The sequence below is a fragment of the Podarcis tiliguerta genome (genome assembly GCF_965153285.1).
Source record: "Podarcis tiliguerta genome assembly, chromosome: 9".
Lineage (NCBI taxonomy): Eukaryota > Metazoa > Chordata > Lepidosauria > Squamata > Lacertidae > Podarcis > Podarcis tiliguerta.
This window is the reverse complement of record NC_139542.1, coordinates 69855818-69871310: the sequence shown is the minus strand read 5'-3', so window position 1 is coordinate 69871310 and position 15493 is coordinate 69855818. Positions and strand designations below refer to the sequence as shown.

At 44.4% G+C, this 15493-nt stretch overlaps 1 protein-coding gene across 4 annotated transcripts in view; it reads right to left on the bottom strand.

Moving 5' to 3' along the window:
• PROM1 (prominin 1) overlaps nt 1-15493 on the bottom strand; it is a 108527-nt gene that overhangs the window by 34641 nt on the left and 58393 nt on the right. For all 4 annotated transcript variants that reach the window (XM_083398879.1, XM_083398877.1, XM_083398878.1 and 1 more), the window contains 5 exons: nt 13340-13460; nt 10373-10436; nt 7742-7831; nt 3486-3703; nt 1961-2035 (listed from right to left, as the gene is read on the bottom strand). In XM_083398879.1, the coding sequence (XP_083255005.1) occupies nt 1961-2035; nt 3486-3703; nt 7742-7831; nt 10373-10436; nt 13340-13460 (568 nt within the window). The remainder of the gene's footprint in view (nt 1-1960; nt 2036-3485; nt 3704-7741; nt 7832-10372; nt 10437-13339; nt 13461-15493) is intronic.

Genomic DNA, 15493 nt, shown 5'->3' with positions numbered 1-15493 from the left:
CACAGTTACCTCATTCAGGACCAGGGAGTCCTCCACACCAGCCCGCCACCTTTTCCCCAAGAACAGTACTTCTGTCTTGTCAGGATTACACCTCAATCTGTTAGCCGCCATCCATCCTCCATCCTCCTCTCTCTCCTTTCAGACACTTCAAACAATGTGGAGGCCTCAGTTCTCACACAGATGCCTAAACACACAAATGACATGTGCATGCTTGCTCTCCCAGCACGTTTTCACAGTGGGGTGGGTGGTATCACATGAGTAGACATCATTATAGAATACTTGGCTTACACATTCTTGGAGGTGTGTAAAGATGCTCACTCTTCCCCACCACATGATCAGCTACCACCAGCATGTGAACTGGGATAATGCTTCTTTGAAGAATCTATGAGCTTCATTGCCCTGAACTGCCTGTGTATTATATGGAATGCATATTTTTGCTTATGTGGATTATGGAAATGTATGTCAAGCTGGCATGCCTTGTTGCAACCCATGGGGGGATTTCAGAGACAACTTAGAGGCCTAGCAATTGCACTGACACTCTAAACATCAACAGAAAGGCACCCACAATTGTGTCTGCCCTGCCATTCACATCCCTTGTCTGCGGGTGGGAGATTTAAATGCATCTGGCTCCAGGTCTGATGCTACAGTAAGGGGGGCGGGCGGGGAATTGATCCCCTGCTAAATTTGCCTGTTTGCCCTCTGACGAAGAAATGACCAGTCCATAATTTTAATGGTAGGTTTATTGTAGCTGTGAGAGACAGAATAACAACAGGAAAAACCCCAGAAATCCAGAAGACGAAAGTCAGAGATTGATGTGCATTATAATGAGTGAAATAAGTACTTGATCCCTTTGCAAAAGATGACTTAGTACTTGGTGGCAAAACCCTTCTTGGCAGTTACAGAGGCCAGATGTTTCTTGTAGGTGGCCACCAGGTTTGCACACATCTCAGGAGGTATTTTGTCCCACTCCTCTTTGCAGATCCTCTCCAAGTCAGTAAGATTTCGAGGCTGATGTGTAGCTACTCGAACCTTCAGCTCCCTCCACAGATTTTCGATGGGATTAAGGTCTGGAGACTGGCTAGGCCACTCCAGGATCTTAATGTGCTTCTTCTTGAGCCACTCCTTTGTTGCCTTGGCCCTGTGTTTTGGGTCATTGTCATGCTGGAATACCCATCCTCGACCCATTTTCAATGCCCTGGCTGAGGGAAGGAGGTGCTCACCCAAGATTTGACGATACATGGTCCCATCCATCGTCCCTTCGATGTGGTGAAGGTGTCCTGTCCCCTTAGCAGAAAAACACCCCCAAAGATTAATATGTCCCCCTCCATGTTTGACGGTGGGGATGGTGTTCTTGGGGTTGTAAGCAGCATTCCTCCTACTCCAAACACGGCGAGTTGAGTTGATGCCAAAGAGCTTGATTTTGGTCTCATCTGACCACAACGCTTTCACCCAGTTCTCCTCTGGGTCATTCAGATGTGCATTGGCAAACTGCAGACGAGCCTGTACATGTGCTGTCTTGAGCAAGGGGACCTCACAGTCTCTCACAGCTACAATAAACCTACCATTAAAATTATGGTCATTTCTTCATCAGAGGGCAAATGGGCAAATTAAGCAGGGGATCAAATACTTTCCCCCCTCAATGTAAGTACCAGAGCAGGTAAAACAGCCCCAATGTAGTTTTATTTTATTTTTTTTGTAAGCTGCCACAGGAGTCCTTCTGAATCAACAGGTGGGATAGAAATTTAATAAATAAGGCATGCCTCCAATTTTACTTTAGGAAAGTGTAACATTGGCACAAAGGCTGTGCACCTCCCCTTGTCTTATGTTCCTTGGTACACAAAGATACTCGAGCATCTATTTGCTGACACATTTTCTTAAGGTGCAAAATTCGACAGCTTCTTGAGCACCAGGTGTTACCCTGTAATTAGAGGAAATGGATTTATACCTTCAAGTAACATACCTTTTGAACCAGACTAGAGAGGTCTGTTTTAAGGACTTCATTGACTTTGGCAAGTTGAGCATTCACTCCCGGCAACTGAAAGGAAGAAAAGAGATGTTAAAGTTAGTTTTAGTCTGTTCATCATTTTTTTTTAAAAAAAGTCAAGTCTTCCTTTGTTCTTTGCATCATTTGTTCAGCTTCACTGTAATTCCCAATATCATCCTGTGGGCTTCCCTCTCCCACAAAAAATGGTTAAATAATGGCAAACAACAACAACCAAACTTCCCCTACAATATCCAGCCCTTGAAAAGCACTGGGCATGTTGTGTACTTGTCAGCTGCCCTGCATGTGCTGAGAATATATTCTAAAATATGATCCCAAGTCTGCTGCAACATGGAACCACAGAATTGTAGAGTTGAAAGGGATCGTGAGGAATCTTTTGCAGGAATCTTCTGCCCAACATGGGGCTCAAACCCCTGACCCTGAGATCAAGATACTCGTGCTGTACTGACTGAGCTATCCGGGAAGAAAGGCTCTTCAGCAGGCAAATCAATATGGAAGAGGTTTCTAAAGGGTGGAGTGTTTTTAAGGAGGTGCTGTGCCTGCCAACCTAGCAGTTCGAAAGCACATCAAAGTGCAAGTAGATAAATAGGTACCACTCCGGTGGGAAGGTAAACGGCATTTCCATGTGCTTCTCTGGTTTGCCAGAAGCGGCTCAGTCATGCTTGGCCACATGACCCGGAAAAACTGTCTGCGGACAAACGCTGGCTCCCTCAGCCAGTAAAGTGAGAAGAGCGCCACAACCCCAGAGTCGTTCACGACTGGACTTAACTGTCAGAGGTCCTTTACCTTTACCTTTTTTTATGCTGGCCTAGGTCTCACTGACATGGTAAACCCATGTCTGGGGTGTACCACATCAGACTGCAAATAGGGGCTCACGTGAGTTTCCCTGCACATAAAAAACATTCTCTGGTCAAGGAAAAACTTGCACACCAGAGAGAAGGTTAGACGAGAACCTCCCCTACTCATCAGCCCCTGCTTTCCACATCGCAATGAGCATTTTTGTCTGGAAAGGTGCTTGGTCACATGAGGCCCTACCTTCAGTCTGAATAGACTGAGGGAACTGACCTGGACTCTGTAATCATCATCAGAAGCCCTTATTCATGTGCCCCCCCCTTTAGAGATCCAGAGGGCCATTTCTGCAGTGGCTCCCCATTTGTGGAAGTCTCTCTCTTGCTCGATGCCTCCATTATACATCTTTAGGCACCAGGTGAAAATGTTTCTCCATAGCCTGGCCTTTGGCTGACTGACATTCTATGGCCTTTTAAATGTGTTTCTGGGAGGTGCGATTGTTTTGTTGTTGCTCCAATTTTTTACTAAGCATTTTGTTTTTTTATTTTGTATTTTTTTGATGCCGAGAACTTCAGACGAAGGGTGACCTGCAAATTCATTCATTCATCCAATGGCCAGAAAAAAGGCTGGCTTCTGATTGAGAATTAGGCCGCGGAGAAGAACTGGTGGAATGCTAATGGAATATCTCCCTTACCTTGCTGAAGTTGGCATTGATGTTTAGCTGATCTAAGGAATTCCTGATGACGTTGCAGGTGGATGCTGCCTGGGCAGCTGTGCAAGCCGAATCCCCGAGTGTGTTGATCAGGTGCTCTTTAACATCTGTCAGGTTGGCATGCAGCTTCTCAGTGCCCTCCTGCAAAACCTCCACAGACACGCTCACGTTCTCCAGAGCCTCCTTTGTTTCTCGAATAGCTGGGATGATTGAATTCAAAACAAAACAAAACAAAAAAACACCCAAGAACTTTAGCCATATGGTAGGGTGGCCATACGTCCGGGCAAACCTGGACATGTCCTCTTTTTTGGGGGGCCAACATTCCCATCCATGTGGATTTTTACATTTTAAAGGAAATGTACAGGGTTTTTTTTTTTAAATTTGGGGGGGTTGGCTCAGGCTTGGGCAGCTTGGGCTGGGGCTTGTCTGCATGCTACAGCTGCTGCCAGCCCGAGCTGGGGAAAGAGGCACGCAGATGCAGCGGCTTCGCGCGCCTGCACATCTCTTTCCCTGACTCAGGCTGTCCTCTTTTTTGCTCTCCAGGATATGGCAACCCTACCATATGGCTTAGACACCAGTTTTGTGCATCATCTAGCTACACAGAAAAGACTACTGCCAGATCAAGGTACCAATACTACAATTAAGAGAACAACACAGTTCTGGAAGGAGAGCTTGAAATCCGCAAGCCACATTTGTTACCAAAGTCCTCTAATCATGTTCTATCACTAGAGCCCCAGTTAGCACCAGTTTCTCCGGGACGGCCATTTACAAAGCAAGTAAGGGATGGTGGACTGGAACCTCAAGACCTGCTCCTGAATTTATCTGCTGGCAAGTAAACTTTCCCTGCAGTTTTCTGCTGCTTGGTTGCTTGCTAAGTGGGGCCAAGCAAGCTCTTTTCAAGGGCAGTGGAACAAGTTCAGCAGCCTCTAGATGCCAAACAAGCTGCAATATCTACTTCCACTGAAATAAACATATTATTACAAGCTACGTTTATTGGAATCAGAAACATGAACAACCCTTTTATATCCATATCTAATATCTAATCCACAATTAACAACTGATCACATGAAACAATGGTTTGAAGTGTGTTTATAAACTGTGGTTGTGTTAACCAGCATTCTAGCCTCTCTGGCTGCAAAGTGACAGGCAAGTCTCACTTCCTTTGCATGCCCTCTGCGATTCATTCAAAAAGAAATGGTTTCACTGGACATTTCACAATATTAATCAGGGTTAAAGCAGCAAGAAGCCATGATTGCCATCAACCATTATTAAGTGTTGACTATTGTCTGCACCGGGAAAAACACGAAGAAGGGAAACAACATCCCCCCATTTTTTGTTACCCTAAAAATGTTTTTCCTCCCATTCCTGTTCATCCAATTTATTGCCAGCCAAAACCCAACTTGCCCATTGCAAAAGAAACACAACCAGCACACTTGCCTATGAACTCTAGCTAGCTTGTCATTACTCCCATTATCCATACACAGTCGTACCCTGGAAGCTGAACGGATTCCATTTTGGAAGTCCATTAGACTTCCAAAACATTCGGAAGCCAAAGCGTGGCTTCTGATTGGCTGCGGGAAGCTCCTGCAGCCAATCGGAAGCCACGGAAGCTCCGTCGGATGTTTGGCTTTCAAAAATAGTTCGCAAACTGGAACGCTTCTGGGTTTGCGGCGTTTGGGAGCCAAAACGTTCGAGAACTAAGCTGTTCTAAAACCAAGGTACGACTGTATCTGCTATGCTGAACTGACACTATACAACATAACTTTCCAAACTTTTCACGTTAATGGCATGCATCATTTTGTGACACAGTAATGCAGTTTTACCAGCAAATCAGAGGTTAAACTAGCCTCTTTCCAGCCCTGTGAGGAGTGCAAGGAGCCTTCACACAACACACGTTCACACTGCATCTGACACACTAACGTGTCGCGACACACAGTTTGGAAAGCTCTGGTGTACAAGTTATTACCCACAGACTACAAGTCCTATAGCTTCAATCCACAGCCTGCTTACTCCAGATCAGAGTTATTTCCCAGAGTATATTAGCTATAGTTTGCAGCTGATAACTGGTTAGCCTTTGCTTTTGGGATCCGTCCTATGGAGCCAAAACAATAAAGGGTTGAACAAAAAAAGAAAGATGACAACGAAACAAACTGCACAAGGGGGATTAAGCAAGGAAGACATTTAACACGAGTCATTTGTGATATTTTACCTTTAATGGCCCTTTCCACTTTGACTTCAAGACAAACAGAGAAATAAAGCAAAGAGCGGAGGATGAGAAAAGGTTTTGGTGAGGTATGCAAACACAGTTGCCAACACACAGCAAAATAATAATAATCATAGAGAGAAAGAGATGCCTCTCCATTGACACAAAACCATTTAAGGTATCTTGTACCAGGACATTACCTTCATACAGAATAGAGTCTAATTACAGCCTCGGTCCACTATACCCGAAGGAGCGTCTCCACCCCCCATCGTTCTACCCGGACACTGAGGTTCAGCACCGAGGGCCTTCTGGCATTTCCCTCACTGCGAGAAGCGAAGTTACAGGGAACCAGGCACAGGGCTTTCTCGGTAGTGGCACCCGCTCAGTGGAACACCCTCCCACCAGATGTCAAAGGAAAAAACAACTATCTGATGTTTAGAAGACATCTGGAGGCAGCCCTGTTTAGGGAAGTTTTTAATGTCTGGTGTTTTAATGTATTTTTAATATTTTGTTAGAAGCCACCCAGAGGTGCTGGGGAAACCCAGCCAGATGGGTGGGGTATAAATAAATTCTTATTCTTATTCTTATTCTTATTCTTATTATTACACACCATATCTGAAACTATGTTTTTGGCAGCAGAACCAGGTCTGGGAACATAAGCTTCCAAACACCTTGAAAGTGTATTGTCCACAACCGTTTTGAAGTCTGTATTGTGATATTGGTTTCATAATTTTTTACCTGGCAATATATTGCGAGTCATGGTGTGTGTGTGTGTGCGCGCTATGCAAAAATGATGATGTGGGAAAAACCATGAAGCCAGTCAGCCTCTTCACAGCTCCATCCTTATTTCAGACATTGTGATGTATCAATATATGGCAACGCTTAGCTGGTGATAAATTGCAATGTTGAAAACCAGATATTGCCCAGCCCTAACTTTTTCTCCACCTACCCCAAAACTGCCATTATTGTTATTTGAATTTATATACCACCCTAAACCCAGAGGTTTCAGAACGGTTAACCCAGTGTGTGTTTTTCCTGGGGGACGCAGGGGTAAGCATGCCCTTAAACATTTTGTGAATCTCTGTACTTTTGTCCATTTTCTGTATTTACTTTTCCAGATTTGAACTATAAAATGGTGGTTTTCTTGAGTCAAAATGAGTACAGTGGTACCTCGGGTTACAAACGCTTCGGGTTACAAACGCTTCAGGTTACAAACCAAACGCTTCAGGTTACAGACTCCGCTAACCCAGAAGTAGTACCTCGGGTTAAGAACTTTACTTCAGGATAAGAACAGAAATCGTGTGGTGGTGGCACGGCGGGAGGCCCCATTAGTTAAAGTGGCATCTCAGGTTAAGAACAGTTTCAGGTTAAGAACGGACCTCTGGAACAAATTAAGTTCTTAACCAGAGGTACCACTGTACCCCTAAAGATTTTTTTAAGGGAAAAAAAAGCACTGGGTTTAACCCAGGGTTTAGCAACCTTTTTCAGCCATGGGCCGGTCCACTATCCCTCAGACCATGTGGTGGGCCAGACTATATTTTTTGGGGGGAAATGAGCAAATTCCTATGCCCCACAAATAACCCAGAGATGCATTTTAAATAAAAGGACACATTCTACTCATGTAAAAACACGCTGATTCCCGGACCATCCATGGGCCGGATTGAGAAGGCGATTGGGCCGGATCTGGCCCCCGGGCCTTAGATTGCCTACCCCTGGTTTAACCCATGATGTGACAGTCACACCTCCAGAATCCCATTCGGGGGAAAGCTGAGGCAAGGTTAAGCAGCTGCACACTCCTAAAAGTTTAATTTATTAAAATAAATAAATGACGGTCTTGTGTATTTTTAATCCAAAGGACTACATTACGAACACATAAAGAAATATTTCGAAGTGCGTGCAGTCCAAGCTGCATGGCGGGGCTGGCATTCAACCAACTTGGGAGCATAAAATGAGTTGATCCCGGCCGTATTACAGAAGCTCCCATCAGAACTTATGAAGTGGACAAGGGGATTGGCAATGACAGTATTCTCTTTACCTCCTGCCATGGTTAGGGCTCCATCGAGCGCAGGGCGCACCTCCTTTGCCAGCTGCTCTTGGACTCTTCTGCCAAGCAATGGCCCAACATCTGTTAGAAAGGGACACAGGAAGAAATAATCCGATCTAAATGGCTGCTTGATACAGTTGGACATTGTGACGTTAACATGAGAGTGCTGGAGGTGAAATAGTTAAACAGGTTACCCAATCAGGACCCAGGGGGGTGGAGTCAGAGGGACTATAAAACCAGCTCTGGGGGGAGTTCGTGGAAGAGTTTGTTGGGAGTTGGTTGGAGTGGCAGTGAACTGGGATAGAGTCTGTGGGTAGGTTGAGTTAGTGTAGCGAAATAAGCTGAGTCAGGAACAGTTAGGAGCTAGGAAGACGAGAAAATATCTGAGAGGTGGTTTAGTGAGTGAGAGCAGGTAGCGGAAGTTATAGGTCTGGATAGGCACCCCATGAATGTAACTGACTGATACTGTTTATGAAACCACACACTTGTTAAACTGCAATAAATAAACAGAAGTTTATGTTTCAATTTAACCCTGACTGGACTCAGTATTGTCCCAGGTAGGGCCTGGGTGGTGGCAGCGAGAAATAAAGTGGTGGCACAGGGATCAATAGACGGTGAAACATCCGGGGACCCTGTGTGATCACCACAGGCTTCACCAACATGGCATGCAATGATTAAATGCTAGTGGACTGGACTAGCACATTTTACACTGCATAGAGCTGGTATCTTTTATATCCCCCCCCCCCCCATAAAAATTCAAGAATGAAAACTGGAAGCAGGAAGAGCGCTGTCATTTGATTGCACTGGATTTAAAAGTTGCAGTGCTATTTGCAACCATGACACAATTTGCAGCTGAAGGACAGTTGGGTATTGGCTGCCTTAGTATCGTCTAAGTGAGAGCTGGACCACAAAGAAGGCTGATCGCCGAAGAATGGATGCTTTTGAATTATGGTGCTGAGGAAGACTCTTGAGAGTCTCATGGACTGCAAGAAGATCAAACCTCTCCATTCTGAAGGAAATCAGCCCTGAGTGCTCACTGGAAGGACAGATCCTGAAGCTGAGGCTCCAATGCTTTGGCCACCTCATGTGAAGAGAAGACTCCCTGGAAAATACTCTGATGTTGGGAAAGATGGAGGGCACAAGGAGAAGGGGACGACAGAGGACGAGATGGTTGGGCAGTGTTCTCGAAGCTACCAGCATGAGTTTGACCAAACTGCGGGAGGCAGTGGAAGACAGGAGTGCCTGGTGGGCTCTGGTCCATGGGGGTCACAAAGAGTCGGACACGACTAAACCACAAGTATCGTCCTCATGCTTTTTGAGATAGAAATCATTGAAAAGTATTTCTTCTTCCTCTTTCTGAAGAGACTTCCTAAGCTAAAATGACCCACCTAGAATACGCCAACTGCCAGTACTCCCATCATTAGGACTTTCAAGCAACAGTAGGTTGCAAAGGCAAATTTTCCTTTTAGTGTTATGTCCAAAAGTTATGTCTTTAAAGGGAAACTGTACGAACAGACCTCATGTTTATTGAAGCATGGCAGTTCAGTTGCTCATGGTCACCCTATTTTTAGGTCTGAGATCATGAAGATCAAAAGGAATAAAGACAGATGCCTCCTCCCTGTCCTGAAGTCTTTGCCACCTTGAAATTTGGGGGAGATCTCATTTCTCCTCCGGCAACTGCATGTTCCACTTTAGGGAAGAATGCCTTTATCTGGAGAACCACTGTTTTATCCTGCACTGTGGATGCAAACTATGAGGCTCTTGTCCATGGTATATAACCCAAACTCCTTCCCTAAAGATGTTTACCTGGCATCAGTCAGAGTTAACCCGATTTCCCTGTGCTTTTAATGGTTTAAAAAAACTCTTTACTAGTTTCTAGCAGTTTTTGCTGCTTTTATCCCAACGGTTTTATTGTTGTTTATTTTAATAGGTTTTTTTAATGCTTGCAAGTCACCTTGAAGATGCTTATATAAAATGGCAAGGGTTTGCATTCTAAATTCTAATAAACGATAAAAATTACAGCAGCTAGTGGTTCTCTTCTGCTTGTTATCTCGCATGAAAAATATCCATGCATACGCTCCATTCCAAGAGCTCAGGTATGACTTTCATGCTGTGCTAGAGAATTCTCTAAGGAACACACAGAGAATCCCTTCTTTAAAAAGCAGATAAGAATTTACTTTTCTAGCTGAAACTGAGCACGACTGGAGCAAAGCAATGCTAATGTTGTTTCATTATAAAGGGTGATATTCAATGTTAGTCATAGGCGGAATAGACTGACGGGAATCAATGGACTCAAGTAACTTTACGTCCAATGGGTTTTCAATGGGTTTACTCCAGGTAACTTAGCTGGATATTACCCAAATAATTTTCCTTGGTGTTTTAACATAATCCACTTACAACCACAAGTTTGTTTCAGATCTTGGTAACAACTGTTAACACATAAACCCGCTATTTAATACTTCAGTATTTTCTTGGTTATTATAACTTGTATTTAGAATTTATATGATGTATTTCAGCTGTAAGGTTTCCAAATTTCATGCCGGGGAGCTGAGATTGAGAGAACTGTGGTTTCCCTAAGGAAAGTTTTAAGTACTCCAATGAAATGCTGTTGATTATACTTACTATTAAGGTCAGAAAGTGCTTTCTTCTTGGTAGTGTCATACTGACTCACCAAATAGTCAATTTGCTGCAAGATAAAATAATAAATATTTTAAATGTTACTTTTTATACATATAGAAGAACACCCCAATACATGTCAGCAGCAAGCTCCTTCCTACAGTTTATTCCATTTTGGGACAAGGTGTTCTCTAATGTATGTACTAATTAGACAGCCTTGATTATTCTGTTGAGTGGCCTGTTGAATGAACACCTGAAGAGGTGGCAAGAAATCAAGCACAACTATACGTTTGGCTTCTATAAAAATGTTGTCCCCTACAACAACCAGTCCGATCTTCGAAATGCATTCTGCAACCTAAAACACGAATAACTGCTTTATGCAGTAAGCTTCAATTACCGTATTTTTTGCACCATAACACTCACTTTTTTCCTCCTAGAAAGTAAGGGGAAATGTCTGTGCGTGTTAGGGAGGGAATGCCTACGGATGGCGGGGGGGGGGGTCTGCTGCAGTCGTGAGCAGAGGATCCATGGTTCCCCTTCCTTCCCTCCTCCGTGGCTCGCTTTGAAACAGCAAAGTGGGAGAAGAGCCGCTGAGTGGGGAGGAGAGAGGGACAGGGAGCCTGCTTGCTTTGAAGGAGCAAAGCGGGAGAGGAGAGGAGCCGCTTACACGAGTGTAAGAGGCTCCTGTCCGGTTGGCTCCTTTAAAGCAAGCAGGCTCTCTGTCCCTCTCTCCTCCCCACTCAGCTTGCTAAATAGCAGCAAAGTTTTTCAGCTCGCTAAGCCAGGGAGGTGGGAGAGAAGCAGAGCCTGCTTGCTTCAAAGGAGCAAAGCGGGAGAGGAGAGGAGCCTTCTCCTCTTATACCCCTCGCCTGCATTATTAGCAGCATCCTTCTCCACCCACCCCACCCGTGTTCCTTCTCCCCTTAAACCCCTTGCCTGCATTATTAGCAGCATCCTTCTCCACACACCCCACGTGTGCTCCTTGTCCCTTGAGTGCTTTTCCTTCCCTCCCCACCTAAAACGTGGTTACAAAGCACAGATCCACATGGATCCTCAGGCTTTTTGCACTGGGTCACCCCAAATTCACCATCAGATCACATAGCATGTCCATGGCTACAGCTTGCACCAAAAAAATCACACACCCACTGTTGCCTGGGCCTGCCGTGGCGCAAAAATGTGGTTACAAAGCATGGATCCACATGGATCCTCAGGATTTTTGCATTGGGCTACCCCAAACTCACCGTCAGATCACATGTCTGTGGCCACAACATGAACCACAAAAATCATACATCCACTGTTTTATTTAGAATATTTTTTTTTCTTGTTTTCCTCCTCTAAAAACTATGTGCGTGTTATGGTCGGGTGCGTGTTATAGAGTGAAAAATATGGTAACTATATAGTTCTATCCAACATCATAGCTGTCAACTTACAGATTTGAAAATAAGGGGCTAGCAGCTTCAAAAATAAGGGATCAGCAGCCAAAATAAGGGATTTTTGGGACACAGGTATGTTCAACATCTGAGCCCCTCCGAGCCAAAGGCAGAAAGCCCAGCCAGCAGCCAAAGAAGCCTCAAGCGGTGGTTCCCACAGCACAGCAACCCAGCAAAGGGGATGCAGCAAGGAAAACCACCGTCACCTCTCCGCTGGGAAGCGCTGAGCAAAGGCGAGTCCCTAGGCAACGCGGCCGATTTGATTGGCACAAGGCATGCAAGCTCCACCCCCAGTCATTCTTAGACTCCTTATTGAGTGAGCAACGCAGCCAAGCAACACAGTTGGAGCCTCCCTCCTCCCTGGCCGGCAGGCAGGGAGGGAGAGGAGCTGCTTCCTTTGAAACCCGGGAAATGTAAGGGACATCATCAATCAGGGACAGAAGCGGGACAGAGCGCTGGGATAAGGGACTTTTCCGCCAAATAAGGGACGGTTGACAGCTATGTCCAACCACACCAAAACAAGCTGTATTGGTTTTCCAGTTGCCATGGGCATATACAATCTTTTAGAAAGGTAAATAAAAGCTTGATCTTTTTTCTGCATCTGGTGTTTGCTGGCAAAGATTCCTCTGGAATGTGCAAGGTGAACTCAACCCCTTTGATGATGCTGTGGACACCAGAAATGGTCCGAAGCTCTGTCTGAAGGAGGGTGACCTTCATTCTGTGAAGGACTGGTCAGGCTCCCATCCTTATGTTGGAACGAAGTGGTACACATTTCTGACTCAGCCAATCACGTGTTGGCTTGGGGGTGCTGTCAGTGTGTGCAGCAGCATCAGGAGGGTGGAGTCAACCCACACATTCCCCCAGGCCCTTTTGCGAGTAGTAAATAATAATAATAATAATAATAATAATAATAATAATAATAGTAATTTATTCATACCCTGCCCATCTGGCTGAGTTTCCCCAGCCACTCTGGGTGGCTCCCAATCAAGTGTTAAAAACAGTACAGCATTAAATATTAAAAACTTCCCTGAACAGGGCTGCCTTCAGATGTCTTTTAAAGATAGGATAGCTGCTTATTTCCTTGACATCTGAAGGGAGGTTGTTCCACAGGGTGGGCGCCACTACCAAGAAGGCCCTCTGTCAAAAATAAGGTTTGTTCTTGGATAAGGAACAAAAATAAGGTTTCTTTTTGGATAGGGAGCTTACAGCTTGCCTGGTGCGAGACAAACTGTGCACCCAGGTTCAGACAGAACACTAAGCCAAACCATGAGTTGGCTCACAAAAGAGCACTAGCAGCAGAACCAGGAGGAGAAGAAAAATAGACATGTTCATTTCTGGGAGCCCATACATTTGCACATTCACACTAAGGAATTGTTTGGCTTGGTATTACTTGCAAACCGACTCATGATGGCTTGGGTTCTACCATACCGTGAGCACAAGCCACTGTTTGATAAAATGTCTGAAATCTGCAATTTTGCTATGTGCATTCCTGCTGTGCCCACTTTCTTTCTTAATTGCTATAACGAAGAAAGTATCACTTTACCCCAGGTGTCTCATTCAGGAAAATCTTCAGGTCTTTGAAATTACTGTTCACCAGCTTCCTTGCTCCTCTGACTTGACTTGTGAGGTGCTGGTTAGCAGCATAAGCAAAAAGAACACCAATACTATGTGTAAAAGGGAAGGGAAAGCAAAGATTTTACTTTATAGTTCTAGTTTCAAATCAGAGTAAAACTATTAACATCTACAAAAAGAACAATATCTAATGAAGAAGATAAAAATGCACATTCAAACTTCCAAGACACAATCGATTGTTAACCATTATGTGGGTCAGAGAAGTAGCTGGGACAGAGTTAACTGGACATTTGTGCCAATTATTTAACCAGAATAGTTTTAACTTCAACTTGTCAGACATATGTCTATATTTCCAGTTCCCAAGAATGCATAGGCTAAAGACTAGCAAACTAAAAGAGGATGTTAAGACAACTGGGAAGTTGCCATGATTCTCGTAACAACTCTCATTGTGCTAAGTCAACATGAACTGCCACTTCTCAAGGGATCTGTCAAAACATGGGCTCAACTTGCACATATCCAGATATATTCAACCAGATTTTGCAAAATTGTTTTCCATGATGCATTTTGTCACAATCTGGGCACACACTAAAGCATTCGCTCAAATGGAAAGCTTGAGAACTATACATAAACAGCAACAAAATTAGAGGAAAATGTTTGATTATTTGCTATCCGGAATAAGTAAGCTTTTTTTTTAAAGACATAGGGACTTAAAATATGGACTTAACAATTAAGCTTAATAATTCCTTTGTAAGCCCTCATTAGCAGAGAAGGCTGTACCCTTAGGCCAACTCAACCCATTTATTTTTAATCACGACGATTCCTCCCATCTTCAGGTGAGTGGAGAAATTGTGTCCATAGGTCAAGGGTTACAAGAAAATGAACAGCTTATCCCTCTCTCTGATATAGCTTGGCAGGATGGGGATGAAGATCTGATCTAGAGTTGCAAAAAGAAGTCACCTCTGGAAAAAGCCTTGACATGATTTCGTAGCTTCTCATACGTACTTGAATCTAACAGGGTACAACTTGCTATGAACTAAAGCCCACGGATTGGCCCCGGGTTTTTTTTAAGCCGTCCAATTGGCTTGCGTGGCATCAGCTACTTAGACCTGCCCCACAGTGTTTCATGTAGCCTCCTATCCCACTTGTGGGCGCAATAGATAGACTTTGGTAAGATTCAGCAAAGACTCTTATATGGGGCTGTGCTCTGCGGATGCCACTATCTCAAGATGATTTGGCAGAAGGCAGAGACTTGGGCACAGAACTGGACACCTATAAGGGTAAGCAATGCTTTCCAGTTTCGCTGCCTGCACAGTCTGTACTGGGGGTTATTATCTATTCTTGGCTGCCTCTAAAAAGGAAAACATTTCACAATGGACAGTCAGATGAAAAGTGTATTTCCAATTCACATGGCTAGAATTACAGTAACAACTATGTTCTTTGGAGGCGATTGTTTCGGTCTTTGTGCTCACACTACAAAAAGGTCAGTAGCTCAATGCACCATGAAGGTTTTCTGTTTGCAAAACTTTGATAATTTCTCATTTTGAGCCTCTCCAACCGAGTGGGAAAAACACTTTACAAAAACGAGGAAAACCAGTCACCCCACAGATCACATTTATGAAGACTATTAAACAGACTTCTCCTTCATGTTTGGTGATATGAAAAGCAAACTTTTGCTTAACATTCCTTAAGAAAGCGATGACTAGAGACCTTGCTTTCCCAGAAATGAGGAGAGTGTGCTACTCAATCACACTCTGAGAAGCCAACTGGCCCATGCACAAGCGCAAGATTTCATTAAATATATAAAAATGTTTCCATATACAGTACATGTTCAGCAAAGAGGTGGTGGGTGCACATACTTTGGTATGGCGACCCAAGTGCCAATTACTGGGGGTGGGGGGTGGAGAGAGACAGAAATCCTGCCTCTGCCCCAAATCGGTGTGGGATGTGATCCATGAGAATCATAGAATCATAGAGTTGGAATAGACCACAAGGGCCATCGAGTCCAACCCCCTGCCAAGCAGGAAACACCATCAGAGCACTCCTGACATATGGTTGTCAAGCCTCTGCTGAAAGACCTCCAAAGAAGGAGACTCCACCACACTCCTTGGCAGCAAATTCCACTGCC